At 40.7% G+C, this 14962-nt stretch overlaps 1 protein-coding gene and 1 long non-coding RNA gene across 3 annotated transcripts in view; one reads left to right on the top strand and one right to left on the bottom strand.

The window, feature by feature from the left end:
* Nsmce2 (NSE2 SUMO ligase component of SMC5/6 complex) overlaps positions 1-14962 on the bottom strand; it is a 209547-nt gene that overhangs the window by 124889 nt on the left and 69696 nt on the right. For both annotated transcript variants that reach the window (XR_014998034.1, XM_048457151.2), the window contains exon 4: positions 10484-10637. Coding sequence is in view for 1 of the 2 variants with exons in the window: in XM_048457151.2 (XP_048313108.1) it covers positions 10484-10637 (154 nt within the window). In the remaining variant the exon portion in view is untranslated. The remainder of the gene's footprint in view (positions 1-10483; positions 10638-14962) is intronic.
* LOC125415030 (uncharacterized) lies at positions 2871-8138 on the top strand. Its single transcript, XR_014998036.2, has 2 exons — positions 2871-3775; positions 7833-8138. It is a non-coding gene; the product is annotated as an uncharacterized LOC125415030 (long non-coding RNA).

The raw sequence follows: 14962 nt of genomic DNA, 5'->3' as shown, positions 1-14962 counted from the left end.
GTTATTACACCATCTTTTCTTTAAAATGAAGTTTACTAAATAACCAAGTTCTGACAGTAGATTCCATGTTCATGTCCTCCAGTTCAATCTACTGTGTATCTACCAAAGAATCCCTAACATACTGAAGGCTCATATGACACATATTAATGATACAGCGCTACAACATCTGTTTACAATGAGTATGTTTTCATCCCAAGCACAGGCCGTCTCACTATATGAGTAATACTCTTTTGTTCTTTTAAAAGGCAAGATCTGTCATGCAGGCTGATCTAGAGCTCACTACATTACATATTTCAGTCGGCTTTGAGCTCATGGAGATCCTCCTGCCTCAGCCTCCCGCATACAGGGACTGCAGTTATGGCTCACTATGCCCACTTAACAATTATTAAGCACTCAGTCTCTGCTTCCCTAGCAAGAAAATACTGCCAAACCAATATACACTGAAAATACGATCTCTTCCCTTCCCACAGCTTTTCGTTCACACCTTTTCACTTACAGAGCATTTCTCACTACTTTATAGTCCACCCTTTGTTAAAATCTCTTAGCAATGTAGCAAAATGACTAACCTACGCTGATTTTGTTTCTTTGTACTTACAAATTCATGCCATTGATAGAACCTCTAAAAATGTTTACCCTTCTACATTTAGATATAAATAAAAGTCATCAGAGTAAATGAACCAGGAAACTAATAGTTAGGGAGTCTGTGAGTTTATAAAGCCTTTCAGATTCAGGATCTTATCTAATCCCTCTACAGCTCTGTGGGCTGGTTAGCATCAATCTTATTAGTGTTATTAGCACAGACTCATACTTTCCAAGAGTAAAACTCCCCCGAGGTAATAAAAAAAAATACAGACTACTACTTGGTTGGACAGAATCTCAACTTATATTTTCTTTTCTCAAATTTGTTGGTGGTTGCTAGTCTTAGCCATCTTATTAACATGTGAATTAAACACAAGTGTGCACACACACCTCAGTATAAATAATGTATAAAAATAAACACATGTGCTTAAGAATCACAAAGAAAAGCACTGTATTGTCAACAAAATACTATCAGAGAGTTGGGTTAACTAAATGCCAAAGACCAGAATGTAGGTTTGGTGATAACAGAGACTTTTTTATTTACTTATGTTTTTCAGCACACTTAATAGTTACTGAATGAATAAATGAATGCTAAGTGCAATATTAAGCATAAAAATAAGGCTCTCCAATATAGCCAGGTATACACCCAAGAGGCTTAGGCAGGAAGACCATTAAGTTCAAGGCAGACAGGACTACCAATCGAGACACCAAGTACACTGTAGCTCACGAGGCGATAGCTGAGTAACTAGTATGTGCTTCTAACTATACTAAGCTATTCACGGATGAATCTTCTTTTTTGGATAATAAGCACATGAAGTCTGGAACTAGTGTCAGATTTGAATCGATGTTCAAGCAAGCTGTACTGGATTGGTTATTTTTAGCCTGACTGTACATTAACACCACCCGGGAACTTTAATGCCTACAGGCCTACCTAAATCTCCCTGCTAGGGAATGAGGCCTGGATTTTTGTCATATTGTTTAATGTTCACAGTTGCTCCTGATGTCTAGTAAGAGGTGAGCACCTCTACAGCAGACAATGGTTCTCAAACTCAGAATATAGGAAAAATTAAAATTAAATTCAACCTCTCTCCCAGCTTTAGAGTCAACTGGTCTGCAGTAGAAAATGGCAGTTCATACTTAACATGTCCAGGTAGCACTAACACTGTTGGTATTTGGGGGTTATTGTGTTTATATATATTTTTGGGATAGGATCTAATGAAGGCCCGGCTGGCCTCGAGCTTGCCATACAGATGAAAATGATCCTAAGTTTCTGATCTTTCTGCCTCCAGTGCCCACTGCTAAGGTAGAGACCACTATACTTGACTTTTGCTGGTGTATGTGGAATAAATTATGAGCAAATGTAGGGCTGGGTGGTGACGGCGCACACCTTCAGTCCCAGCACTCAGGAGCTAGAGGCAGGGGGATCTCTGTGAGTTCGAGGCCAGCCAGTTTCAGGACAGGCACCAAAAACTACACAGGCAAACCCTGTCTTGAAGAAACAACAACAAAAAAGAGCAAATGTAATAAATGACTAGAGAGATATGAACATTACATGAAAATTAAAATACAAAAAGACCAAAAAGGTAAGTTAAAACTTTAAGATACCACCACGTACTAGTTAGAATGACTAAATTTAAAATAGAGCCAAACTAACTCTCGTGCTGGTAGGGGTGCATAGCAACCAGAACCCTCTTGTGCTGCATGCTGAAAAACATTTGATCAGTTTCTTATAAGCAAAACACCATATACTTAACACACAAGTCATCAATGCCATGGTTAGGTAGCTACCCAAGGGAAATGCAAACCTACACCCATATCAAAGCACGTAAGTGGATGCTTAGAACAGCTCTGCTCACAAAAGCCACAAGTGACAGCCACAGAAATGCTCTTCAACGGGTAATGGATAAATGCACCACCCATGTGGCATATGACTACTCAGAAATCACCACCAAGCTGCTGATGTCAACAGCACCCACGGTAGACCTCCATGCATTCTGGTAAATGAAAGTAGTCACTCAGAGGGCTGCAGGCTGTGTTGTTCCATTTATTCATCATTGTGAAAGACTTAAAATCAACAGTAGTTGCCAGTGGCTGAAGATGTTGGGAGGTGTCAATTATAAGGGGACAAAAAGAATTCTGGGAGGTGATCAAACTGTACAGGATACTCAATTTTGCAGAACCTCATCTGTCGAAGAGGACTACAGGTCTAATCACTCCTTCACATTGCTGTTAAGTAATACATGTGTTTTGAAGATAAAACATGCCTTCTACAGAAGTCGCAAACACTGCACCCCTGCTTCCGGCAGACACAAAGTGTTAGTGCTGGTTTAGAAGAGCCATTCATTCTTTCGGCTGCTTCCAGAACGACATGGCACGGCACTAACAAAGACTTGGTTACAGGCGAGCACAGGAGCGGCATGCTCAGATGAGTTTGCTGGCCAGCATGGAGTAAGAGCGCCTTTGAAGTCTCAGGAAAGAACACGCCTTTTGTTTTACTTTATACTTGCAGCCCGCCACACTCGGCAGTGGCAGAGGATGGCACTCAGGGCCTGCACGTCTGGGCCACACGCTCCAGTCCTAAACTACAGCCCCAGACTTTATTCATCTTTTCTAGCAAAACAGCGTTTTTGTTGTTCCTAGCTTGTAGCAGTGTTTAGTGGTGGGAAAAATGTGGTTTTTATTGACATTATACAGACTCACTTAGAAGGTGAAGTACAAGTGCACACAAACTTCTTGGACTTGAGGATGGAGGTGGGGTAGATCATGATGCCACTCAGCAGTGTGGGTTGTGAAGGTGGGCTTGTAGGGATCTTCCGTACATGCTAATTGGCTATTTCTGTGAATTTCCTTTGGAAGTCTTCAATCCTGGGTTCAGCATTAATGTTTTTCTTTCTATTATGTTAATACTTCTCATAGAGCCTGGATATCCTCTAGCCTTTGGTTAGATAGGTCAATATTCTGATATGATATGATATGATAGGTTAATATTCTGTACCAATTTATAGTTTGCTTATTCATTTCCTGAATAGTTTCTTTGTCTTTTAATGAGTCAAATGTTTTAAAATTTGACGAAATCTACGAGAGTTTCCGCTCTGAGACAGGCGTGATTATCCAGCTCAAGCTGCTGTCAGCCCTGCATCCGTTCTCTTCTCAGCTTCCGAGTTCTGGGGTTGCAGGCATGTGCCACTACACTCAGGTAAAGTCTCCTTTACATGCAATCATACTAAACATTTTAACTTTTATTTATTATGTATTATTTTTTGAGGCAGCCTCAGGCTACATGTAGTGCATGCTAGCCTGGAACTCATTATGTAGCCGGTTCAAACTTCCTGCCTCATCTATCATGGATGGGCATACAGGCATGAGCTACCAGGCCTGGAGCTACTATTAAACTTTGTATCCTACTTTTAAAAACTCTTAGTAGTAAAAGCATTTAATTCCTAAGGTGATTTTGAAAGGTAAAAATTCCACATTATCAGTGTAGCATATTTAACTAACCTACTGATAATAATTCAAATTATTATTGATGTATTAATTAGAATTAGTATTGAAAGGGATACCACTGCACTGAATCCACTTTGCTCCACTCTTTCTGAACATCTACCTAAGGAAGATTTTCTGATACATAATTTCTAAGAAAATTAATTCAGATGGTAAAATAGAGGCAGTGTGTATTCCGACAACTGAGCATGTCACACTCCAACAGTTGAAGAAGAAAGCCTTAAAGAAGCGAGTATATGAGACCCAAAGATAGAAACTGGATGGCCAGAGGGGGCACAGAAGCTTTTTACTCCCAATATCATGTCTTTGTTATATCACGTGAATGGATGCTTCTAAAACTTTAAGTTGAAATTAAATATAGGAAGTCACTATTGTTCTGAATGTGCAAGAATATACCAGTTGGCTTGATTTCAAATGTTGTCTACTAGCAATGCATTCTGTCCAGAGCTCTGCGCAGCCCATGGGTCAGCTGCAGCCATGTTTCCGCCCTGCCCTGCCCCCATAACTGCTACCATATGCGTAGAGAATACTCAGTCCCAGGTGCTTCTTAAAGCCAAATAGCAATTATTAACTTGACACATTTTGTTTCACTTTAAAGTTTCAGAACAATTAACTGACTCTTGCCCACTTGCTATATGCAAACACAGTAATATTGAGCTGCCAGCTTCTATTTAAAAATCTTTCTAAAACACAAATATATGAGGTACTAGAAATACTTAATAATATATCTGACATTTCGATTATATATAGATTACAAAACCGAAACCTTTCTAATTTCTGTAACAACAACTTGACAATGTAATTATTTCCTTAAGTATAACATCTGTCAGCTCCGGGGCACCGAGGCTCTGGTCTTCCTAGAGTCCAGCTGCCTCCTATTATGAATAACAGCACCCTCATAAAAGCCACAACGAGAGAAACACCCACAGTTCAGTTGTTCCAATTGCTGCTGACTCAGTTGTACCTTGACAAGAGAGCTTCCTTTACTAACTTTAAATATAGTCATCTCTCATTCTAAAACTTTCCTTTTCCTTATGAATGTATCTGCCAGCTTCGTGGCCAGACTGAAACACTGGGTAAATGTATCACCTCCATGAGTCTCATTATACAGTGTGAGGTCTGCTAAAAACAGGACCGGCAGTGTTTGTTCGTTCCTTTCCCCCATGTGGATACTGTAAAGACTGAAATGAGGATGCGTGCGCCAGTTTACTGTGTGTTAGGCTTGAAATAAATTTCACAGAACTCGCAGTAAACGTGTGATGTAATGAATATCCCATTCCTCTGCCAAACACAGCAGCTATTTACAAGGGAAATGTCAGTCTCGGTGCTGTGTATCAAACGCACCGTCAGGATCGTGGGCTTGAGAGAAGAAGAGTACGCAATGTCTGTTGGATCTCAACTCCCTGCTTTCTAAATCCACTGCTAGGAACAGCTTCCTGTCAGCTAGACAAACAGACTCCCCTCAAGGTCATTAGAACACAGTTCCATGATTAGTGACCCAGATGAATTATTACTTGACAGTCTTACAAGTTCCTCTCTCAAAAAAATGAGTGAAGTAGTTAAGAGAAAAGAGTATTTTTCAAGAGTTGGGAGAACTTGAGATAAACAAAAACAAAAAAGAAATATAAACCAAAACACGCTCACAGGCTTTCTTGTCACCCAAATGGTACCTGAACTTTAGCATGATGGGTGAAAAGCAAGTTATATTACCGCTCTCCAGTCATCTTGGTGAGTGGTGAGAAATAAATAGCAAGGTGTGTGTGCGGTGTGTGTGCGTGTGTGTGTGTAAAATTCATGCACAGACAGGCATTCAAACAATAGTGGTTGCCATGCATTAATTTACAAGTGCTAAGAATTTATATACTGGGTACATCACAGAGCCTGACCATGACTTTTATCACAGTAAAGGAAGAGGACAAACCTCAGATGAACACAAAATACACAGCTGTCTTAACTGGCTGACAGAAAGAACAGATGTAAAAGTTAATTCATGTTGGAATGTAAATTTTTCTGGCTATTAAGATTATATTCTTTCTACGACGCTATATACTAGGCTATTGTATTTCAGTAATAAATGAAAACAAGTTTGAGAGTTTACAAGGAACCAGTACCTCACACCAGAGGTGACAATCCTGAGAAACAAACTGGGGCAGATGTAATTCCTCTAATAGAAAGGTATTATAGATTAAGTATGAAATTCCCCAAAAGGCTCATGTGTTCAACACTAACGTTCCCGTCTTTTTTGTGAGGGTCTGGAAACCTTAGGAGGCGGTATGTAGCCTGAAGAAGTCGGCACCAGGGACAGGTCTGGGGGGTATCTTGTCCCTGGCCCTTCCCGTCAGCCAAGAAGTGGACAAACTTCTCCACAGGCTAGTGCTGTCATGACTGGCAAGCACATGAACACAGACTGGAATCTTGGAAACTGTGAACCATAATTCCCTCCCTGAGGTTCTTTCTGCCAGGTGCTTTTACCACAACATGGAGAGAAACAATCACAATAGGGCATCAGGTATCCAAGGGATAAAAATGACATGTTCAGAGAAGCCGGATCTGATACGTAGTTCATCTACAAGACATAATCACTCCAACATTACTATATGCAAATCAAACATGTTATCTTTAGAGTAATGCTATCCCTAAACAGGTCCAGCCAATCCATTAGGTTTACATTCTAGGAATGGGAAACGCTAGCACTTGCACTGCCTCCTCTTCCCTGCAGCAACCAATCAGCATCATCTTTCCTACAGAGCTTAAGCCCGACCTCAGAAAGTTCCTGAATATATTGTTCCACAGAGCCCCGACTGATGACAGGCGATATGAGCAGGCTAGAAAAAATGTCCTGATTTTCCTCACATTAATACTTGTTTCTGACATTGTCTTTGCTTTTGATTTATTATGTTAATGGTCCTCACATTGTTTTATGTTTGCATGTATTGTTTTTGTCCCCAAGTACTAAGTTCCCAACTTGTATTCATTCGAGACTATCAGCTACATGAATTAATGCAGAACAAGCAATCTACATTAAAGTGTTGTGAATAACCCAACATAAATGTGTGGTATTTGGGGGGTGGGCAGAATCTAGAGTTAAACAACCAAGAAACTCTTCTTATTTCCAGATGTTGTTTAGATCAGGAATACTAAACTTCTTCTGTAAAGCCCCGAGACAGCACGTATTGTAAGCTCTGTGGATCAGTGGTTTGTGATGCAATAGGAATCTGAAATGACCCTGTGAAACCCACACAGACGACACACAAACAAGAGAGCATGTCTGGGCTCCAATCAACCTGTTTATAAACACCGAAAGCAGATCTTTATGTTATTTTCACATCACTAAGTAGTACCCCTGCTTTGAGTTCCCCAACAACTGAAAATCTCCTCCAATAATTACAGTTATAAAAAACTATTCCTAGTTTGTCAGCTGAATTTGTACCAGACAGCCCAGATCTGGTATTTTAAAAACGGGAATTTCTGGTGGTCTGAAAACGCAACTACTATTCAAATGTGTGAGACCTTACTTTCTTTCCACCAGAACAAGGTACACAGAGCAATGCAAAAGCAAGGGAGAGGGCCCAGCTGCTTTGTGGGTCAGAAGTTGAGCTTTGTAAAAATGAGAAACAATGCCTTCTTGTCTCGGTAAATTTTCTTATGTTTGGGGAGTAGTTACACTTCATATCAAATGTTGTTTATATTTAACATGTAATGGGCATAGTTCTTAAAATAGATAATTATGTTTGAATCCTGATTTCCTACAGGATAACTACCGAGGCACACACGCGCGAAGAAGCCCTGGGACCCCAGCAGTGTATACTCAGTATGTTAAAGGGACACGGGAGGACATGGGATCACAAACTTTGTGAACCAGCTGCTTAGTTCCGGCAGGGTGAACTGTGACTGCGGCAGAGTGTGCCTAGTCCTGCCCACCACTCAACCACCTCCATCCTCCACCCTGTTCAAGAACTACCTGACATTTCTTTGATTAAATTATTTGATAAATTAAATCCCCTGCAAATTATACCTCACATAATGAATATGGAGAACATGTTTTCATGAAAGAACAATCTTTTGCATACATATTTCAGTTGTTTTTATCTCGCCACATGGTTCTGGCTGTCCTGGAACTCATGACGGAGACTAGGCTGGCCCGAAACTGCTGTGATCCGCTCACCTCTACCCATGAGCGCTGGGATTACAGGCCTGCCCCACTATGCCTGGATCTCACTTCAGCTTTTACTTCATCAAATTAGGCAACTACAAGCAAGGGTCTGTCTCTCACTTCTATTTTTCAATCTTTAAAAACAAAAGATTATTATTTCAACTCCTTAACTGCAGAACATATCTCAGAACAGATCCAATAAGTCACAGCATACCTCAGATCTGGACTTACAATCACTATGAGAGCCTGGTCCTAATCAAGACTCTCACAGGAGAGTGGGGGTGGGGGGAAGAACCATCAGATATCCTGCAAATTTAACTCACAGTGCACTATATATATATATATATATATATATATATATATATATATATATATATACTAGCACTTTATTTTATTTTATTTGTTTTTTTTCGAGACAGAGTTTCTCTGTGGCTCTTGTAGACCAGGCTGGCCTCAAACTCACAGAGATTCGTCTACCTCTGCTTCCCGAGTGCTGGAATTAAAGGTGTGCACCACCATTGCCCGGCTCTACTAGCACTTTAAAAAAATACCAATATTCTGTTTGCTATTTAAGATCTAGACCTTTAAAAGTAACATTTTAGGGGAAATTAAAGGGAAAGTTCTGTTAATCCCAGTGTTGCAATACATGAGGAACTCTCACATAAGGAAGCATTTCTTTCAATATAAATTTACTCTGTCATTAGATTTAACTATCCAAATGATGTGTACGGCTGGACCTGGGGAAACATACCTCTCTTCATTCTCTCTCCTCTCTCTCGCTTCATAATAATCACAACTTCAATACTTACTTTGTTGCATTATGTGCTCTTAATTAGAAATTTCTTCCAAGACCATATTATTCTAAAAGTCACTATAATTTCTTTTATAGAACAATAACTTTGTGAGTTAAGAGAAAAGATTTCTTTATATTTACCCCTCAGTTTTTATTATGAAATACTGTTAAAGTAAGGAATTCTGACTCGATGTTATATCTGTCATAATCTGTAGAACCAAGTCCCCTAAACTTAAAAGTATGTGTCTAAGAAATGTGAAAACGGAAAGGCCCATCCTGTCTCCTCTAGGGGTTATTCTCTATCCGGGGAACAGAACAGAATTACTGTAGACAGACTTTGGTAGTGACAATGTTCAGTGAAGAACCAGAGGGAAAATGCTTACTGTTTAAATCTACAGAACAGCAAGAGTCTCATCATGATTGCAAAACATTCTAAATTGTGAAATTTAAGTTATTTGTAAAATAGACAAAACTAAAGCAGCTTCCTCAGTCATTTTTGAGATCTCAGCACCAATTTAAAGAAAACATTCATATTTAGAAGAAGGCCTACTTTAAAACACAAATGGCTACACTGAGTACATCTATGGCCACAAAATGAACTTATGTCACATGTACCATTCCTGCTCTGTCAGTAAACGAATGAATGTGAAAGACGAGTAATGCTAAAGAGGGGAAAAAAATATCTGCTCTTTTATACCATTCTTTAAGAAATAAATGAATCTCAATTCTAAAACAAACCAAAAGACCCTACAAAACTAAATAGATGCCCAGACCAAAAAAGACATAATTCACTTGATACTATTTTGAGAACCACATGAAAACCAAGAGAGAATGGAGCACTGGTTCTCCACTGTGCATCAGACATGTTATTTTTGGTACACTCTAAGATTGTGTGTGTGTGTGTGTGTGTGTGTGTGTGTGTGTATAATGAATTGTTTGCTGAATCTCATTTTCAAGTCAAAAATTATGCCCATTAAAAACTCTAAACATAACAGTCATCTAAAGTAGAAGTCAATTTAAAATCACATGGAAGGAATTAACAGGGCCCAGGGCACAGCGTCAGAGGGACTTGGACTGTATTTGAGAAGAACACTGAGGGGCCTTCTCCAACGCTGCTCCACAGCAGCAAACAGGAACAAACATGCTCTAGAGCTTGGCACAGCAGTTCATACTTTGGAAGAATTACCATCATCATCTGAATAAAATGGTTTCCCATTTTATTTTGTTTTCCCAATTCCCCCCGCCCCACGGCAGTGAGACACTTTGTGGAAACTGTAGGCTTTCAGAAATGGACAGGCGACTGGAACTAAAATTAGACAAACACAAGACTGCAACAAGACAAGGCACTCGGGAGGAGGAAGCACGCAGAGGAAAGAACGCTACCAAGCCCGTGGTTCTGAACTGCTCACGGGTCAGGTCCCTCACGTCAAGAAACCATAGCAAAGCAGCCAACTTACATTGCTTCTTCAGCTCCCTCAGCTGCTGCTTATACTGAACAAACTTTTCATTGTCTCTAAAGTCAGCATCAGAATTCTTGTCCTGCAAAGCCAAAAATTTCTTCTCCACTAGTAATTTTAAATCTGGCACTTTTTCTGGACGTTCTTCTTTCACCTAAGGAAGACAAGAAATTCATGTAAGTTAGAGACCAGAGTTGTCAACAAGGGTTACTGGATACTGTTAACCTCATTTAGTTCAAAAGACAGTAGGGGAGAAAAAGATTCTCCCCAGAGGTAACAAGACTACTCAGAAAAGGTGCTGGGACTCACCCTGTACCTGCTGATTCTGCCTTCTCTGATGCCCCCACACCGCCGGTCTCTGTGTCCATCAACTCGCTGAAAACTGCAGATGAGGCCAGGCAACAGCCCAGACCTGGGCATCGCTGCCCTTCCTTCACTAACGTCTGCTCGGCCTGTCCCTTTGTGCACAGCGGTTACTCCACTTTTAGTCTCAGTGTCCTCTTCTAGCCCCTGACCAGCTGCTGACACTGATGGCCCACAATAACAACAGAAACTAAGGCTTCAATCCTGGCCTTCCATAGTTCCCCGGTCTCACAAGGAGTGAGTGTCCACTTGTTCTGTTCAAAGCCAAACTCTCAATGTTTGTTCTTCTCCTTAAATATTATAAAACTTTCAGCCATGCAGAAATATCAAACGTATCAGATTGTGAACATTATATTCTTACTCACGGCCCCAATCACACTTGGCTGTGCTTGCACTGCCACATCTGTACCCATCTGTCTTGTCCCTGAGTTTATCTTAGCTAACTTAGATCTTCATCTCCTTTAGAACAATGTTCAGGAGCAGCAGCAGCAAGCACTCTATTAGAGCCCCTGGCCCATCTTTCCAGTCACTTTCTGAGTGTGGACCATACCTTCATGGTTTTCACTTTGCTTTTATGGAATGGCTGACAGTGCCTTGGTTCTAAACAATCTACCCCACATCAGCAGTACAGTCGAGACCTGTGAGGTTGGGTCCATTCCTCCAGGATTCACCTCGGGAAAGCAATCTCCTCCTCTATAAAGTAATAGAAATTTTGCTTGATGTCTTAAATGTTTTCACTGCTCACATGGCCACTACCACTCATCCCTAGGCTATTTCTGACTGTAAAAGCCTTTTACAGCCAAGCATTCCCATCAAACAGCAAGTTTTCTAGTGTGGAAAAAAAATAAGTAACTTTGTCTTTACTACCTAGGCCACTGGGGACAATTATGGGACAAAAGACAGGGAGATGGCCGGCGCTGTGACTACCTGGATCTTGAAGAGAAAATGTGTAAACTTTCTGTTGGTAAACTCAAGGAGCTTTGCTAGGAGCAAGCTAGCTCTTCATCTTCTCAGAACCCACCAGAGATGACCTAACCTTCCATATTACAGACGAGGAAATGAAAATCAGACATAACAGGTCTTGTACAGAGCACTGGGGCTCCCACCATTAGCTCTGGTTTTGTTTTGGTGTGAAGGTGGAAGCTACTGAATGCTAAGCATATGCTCCACCACTAGCTATACCCCAGCCTCTGCTAGAAAATCTTAAATGCCAGTGGGACTTGGCTCTTGGCCTATCAGTGATGTCCACAGAATATGATTTTGGAAAAGGAGAACAGTCTTGAGGTCCAGTTATTTTCCATTTCCTTCTTTAGATTTTCATTTATTACTTTAAATTATGTGTATGTGCACGTGTCTCTGTGTGGGTATAGGCATGTGAGTGCAGGTGCCTACAACAGAGGCTAGCGGTTTTGGACAGCCCTCCCTACCCCATCCTCTAGGACTGGAGCCACCTAACATGGGTGCTGGGAATCAAACTCAGGAAGTCTGGAAGAGCAGCCAGCTCTCCGCCCTTACTTTCTATTTGTGTCCACCTGGTAGAGAAGAGCAGGTTTCTACTTCCTCACTCTTGGGTTCTAGCTGCTTCCTTACACATCTCCGCTGTTCCTGTTGTGCTCACCACTGTGCTGACAGTCACTAAAAAGCTCCCCTGGTTGTCTTTTTCTCCTACTAAAACAGAAACTCTTTGAAAGATGTCTGGCTTATCACTATATTGCCAGTATCTGGCAGACAGGAGGCAGTAGTTTGAATATTCCAAATTCATATTAATAGAACCAAATGGACTTAATCTAATAACAGCCAAAATTATCAACTTATTATTAATATTACCAGAATATATAATTTTTGGATTGGAAGACAGCTTACAGACCAACTAAACTTATTCTTTTTAATCAGTTCTAAAATGTTAAGAAATATTGTTAGGCACCATTATGTTGGCATTTTTTGTTCCCTCTAACTGTGTTTGATTCTACCCTAGGTCTCTGGGTCATCCAATCTCTGGGTCCTGTTGTTCCAGGCTGTGAGAGTCAGGGGTGGGCTCATTCTCATGGCATGGGACTGAGGCTAGACCAGTCATTGGTTGGTCACTCCCACAATCTCTGGACCAACTTAGGCCCTCTACATATATGTGATAGTTGAGTAACTTAGTCTACTTGTGGGACTCCTAACAGTGGGAACAGGGGCTGTCCCTAATGCTTTGGTTGGCTTTTGGGAATCTATTCCTCATACTGGGCTGCCCTGGCCAGTCTTAATACTAGGGGAGGAGCTTAGTCCTACCTCAACTATGCCATGCATTGTTGATAACTGTGGGAGACCTGTCCCTTTCTGACAAAAACAGGGGAGTGGATTGTAGGGAGGTAAGGGGAGGAAATGGGAGGAGAGGAAGGAGGGGAAACTGCTATTGGGATAGAAAGTAAATAAATTTAATTTTAAAAAGTTAAGTAATAATATAGAAAGGTGCTAAAGGACTTATCTTCTACCCTCTAATTAAAGAAAATTCTTGATTTTATTTCAAATTAGTGTGATGTATTTCTAAGTTCTCAAACCTACTAATGCACACAAAGCAAAAAAAAAAAAAAGGTCCATTGTGACCATCTTTAGTCATAGAGAAGAAAATTATTTTCTTTGCTAATTGCCAGAACTTTTGTTTTAGTTTTAGTTTTTTATTTTTTCTCCAAGACAGGATTTTTCTGTGTAGCCCTGGCTGACCTGAACTCACTCTGTAGACCAGGCTGTCCTCAAACTCAGAGATTCACCTGCCTCTGCCTCTCAAGTGATTCCAAGTGCTGGGATTAAAGGTGTGCGCCACCACTCCCTGGCTTAGTTGCTAGGATTCTGATCAGCTAGGCAGAAATGAAAATTTAAGCAGAATGTCAAAAATGTCCCCAGTAATACTTATGTAGCAGAGAGAAAGAAGTGTCTTATACTGGTGTCACTTGACCAATTGCTATCAGCAACAACCATGATGTGCTTCAATGACAAGTTTCATAAAAATTTCTAAATAGTTCCTGAAAAGCTAAAGAACAAATAAAACTCAATTAGGAAAGAGATGGCAAAGTTAATAGTTTAGTAATACACACTAATGAAAACAGGAGCTGAGAGCCAATGGTGACTAGCTAGCCTCCTTTACTAAACAGGACAAAATAAGATGAGACAAATTCCAGACTACAGCATCAAGAGTTCAGGGTAATCTAAGATCCAAACTGTTCTTTCTATAGAGAAGGATTCAGGCTCTTTCTAGGTTCACCTAAGACAATGGTAACACGGCAGAAAGGTGCTCAGAAAGGCAGATGAGGCTTCTTAAGGAGTCTGAGCAATCCGAAATCAGGTCATGAGCAGGGATGATGAGCAAATATCTGATATGAGCAGATGATAAGGAAAACTCGTTCAGCCTTGGCATGAGTGCTTGTGCCTAGTCTTACTGCATCTTGTAATGCAGTGTTCAGTTGATATCCCTGGGAAGTCTGCTCTTTTCTGAAGGGAAATGGAGGAGCAGTGGATCTGGGGGAGAGGGGGGATGGGGGGTACTGGGAAGAAAGAAAAAAAGGGGAAACTGCATTTGGGATGTACTCTATGATAGAAGAATAAATCAAAAAAAAAAGTGTTCATCAGCGAAGTCCTTAAAGCACTCAGCAAACGCGATCCCTGCAATCCTCATAACTCAGTTACAACAGTCACTGCAGCACGGCACAGAGGCCAGGGTGGAGAGCGATGATGGAGTCAGGAATCATCGTCTGAAGTCAGCAAGATATGAAATATGAAACACGAATACAAACATCAGAATAAACCGAATTCAACGGTGTAGATGTGCTTTTCTGGCAGCCAGACTCCCAGAAGTTGTAAAGCACAAAACTTCAGCAGAGCAAACATCTTCTGTGAAGTCCACTGTTGCATCTGCGGCACATTTGCAGTGCAAAGAGGACTCCTATACCCAGGGATCCGAATGACAGCTGGGAAATAGTCAGCTTGTTATGTGTCAATCACTACAGCAAATGTCTACCTTTTAAAATTTATTCTTTTAAAACTATTTCTTGTTGTCTGCACTTTTAAGAGAAATAAGAGAGAACAGCTTTTTTTGTGAGCGGCTGACCACGTGTGTTATTCTAGACAAGAAGGTAA

Source organism: Myodes glareolus, chromosome 19 (genome assembly GCF_982192425.1).
Source record: "Myodes glareolus chromosome 19, mMyoGla1.1, whole genome shotgun sequence".
NCBI lineage: Eukaryota > Metazoa > Chordata > Mammalia > Rodentia > Cricetidae > Myodes > Myodes glareolus.
The sequence above is the reverse complement of the archived record's forward strand: the minus strand, read 5'-3'. Positions and strand labels throughout refer to the sequence as shown.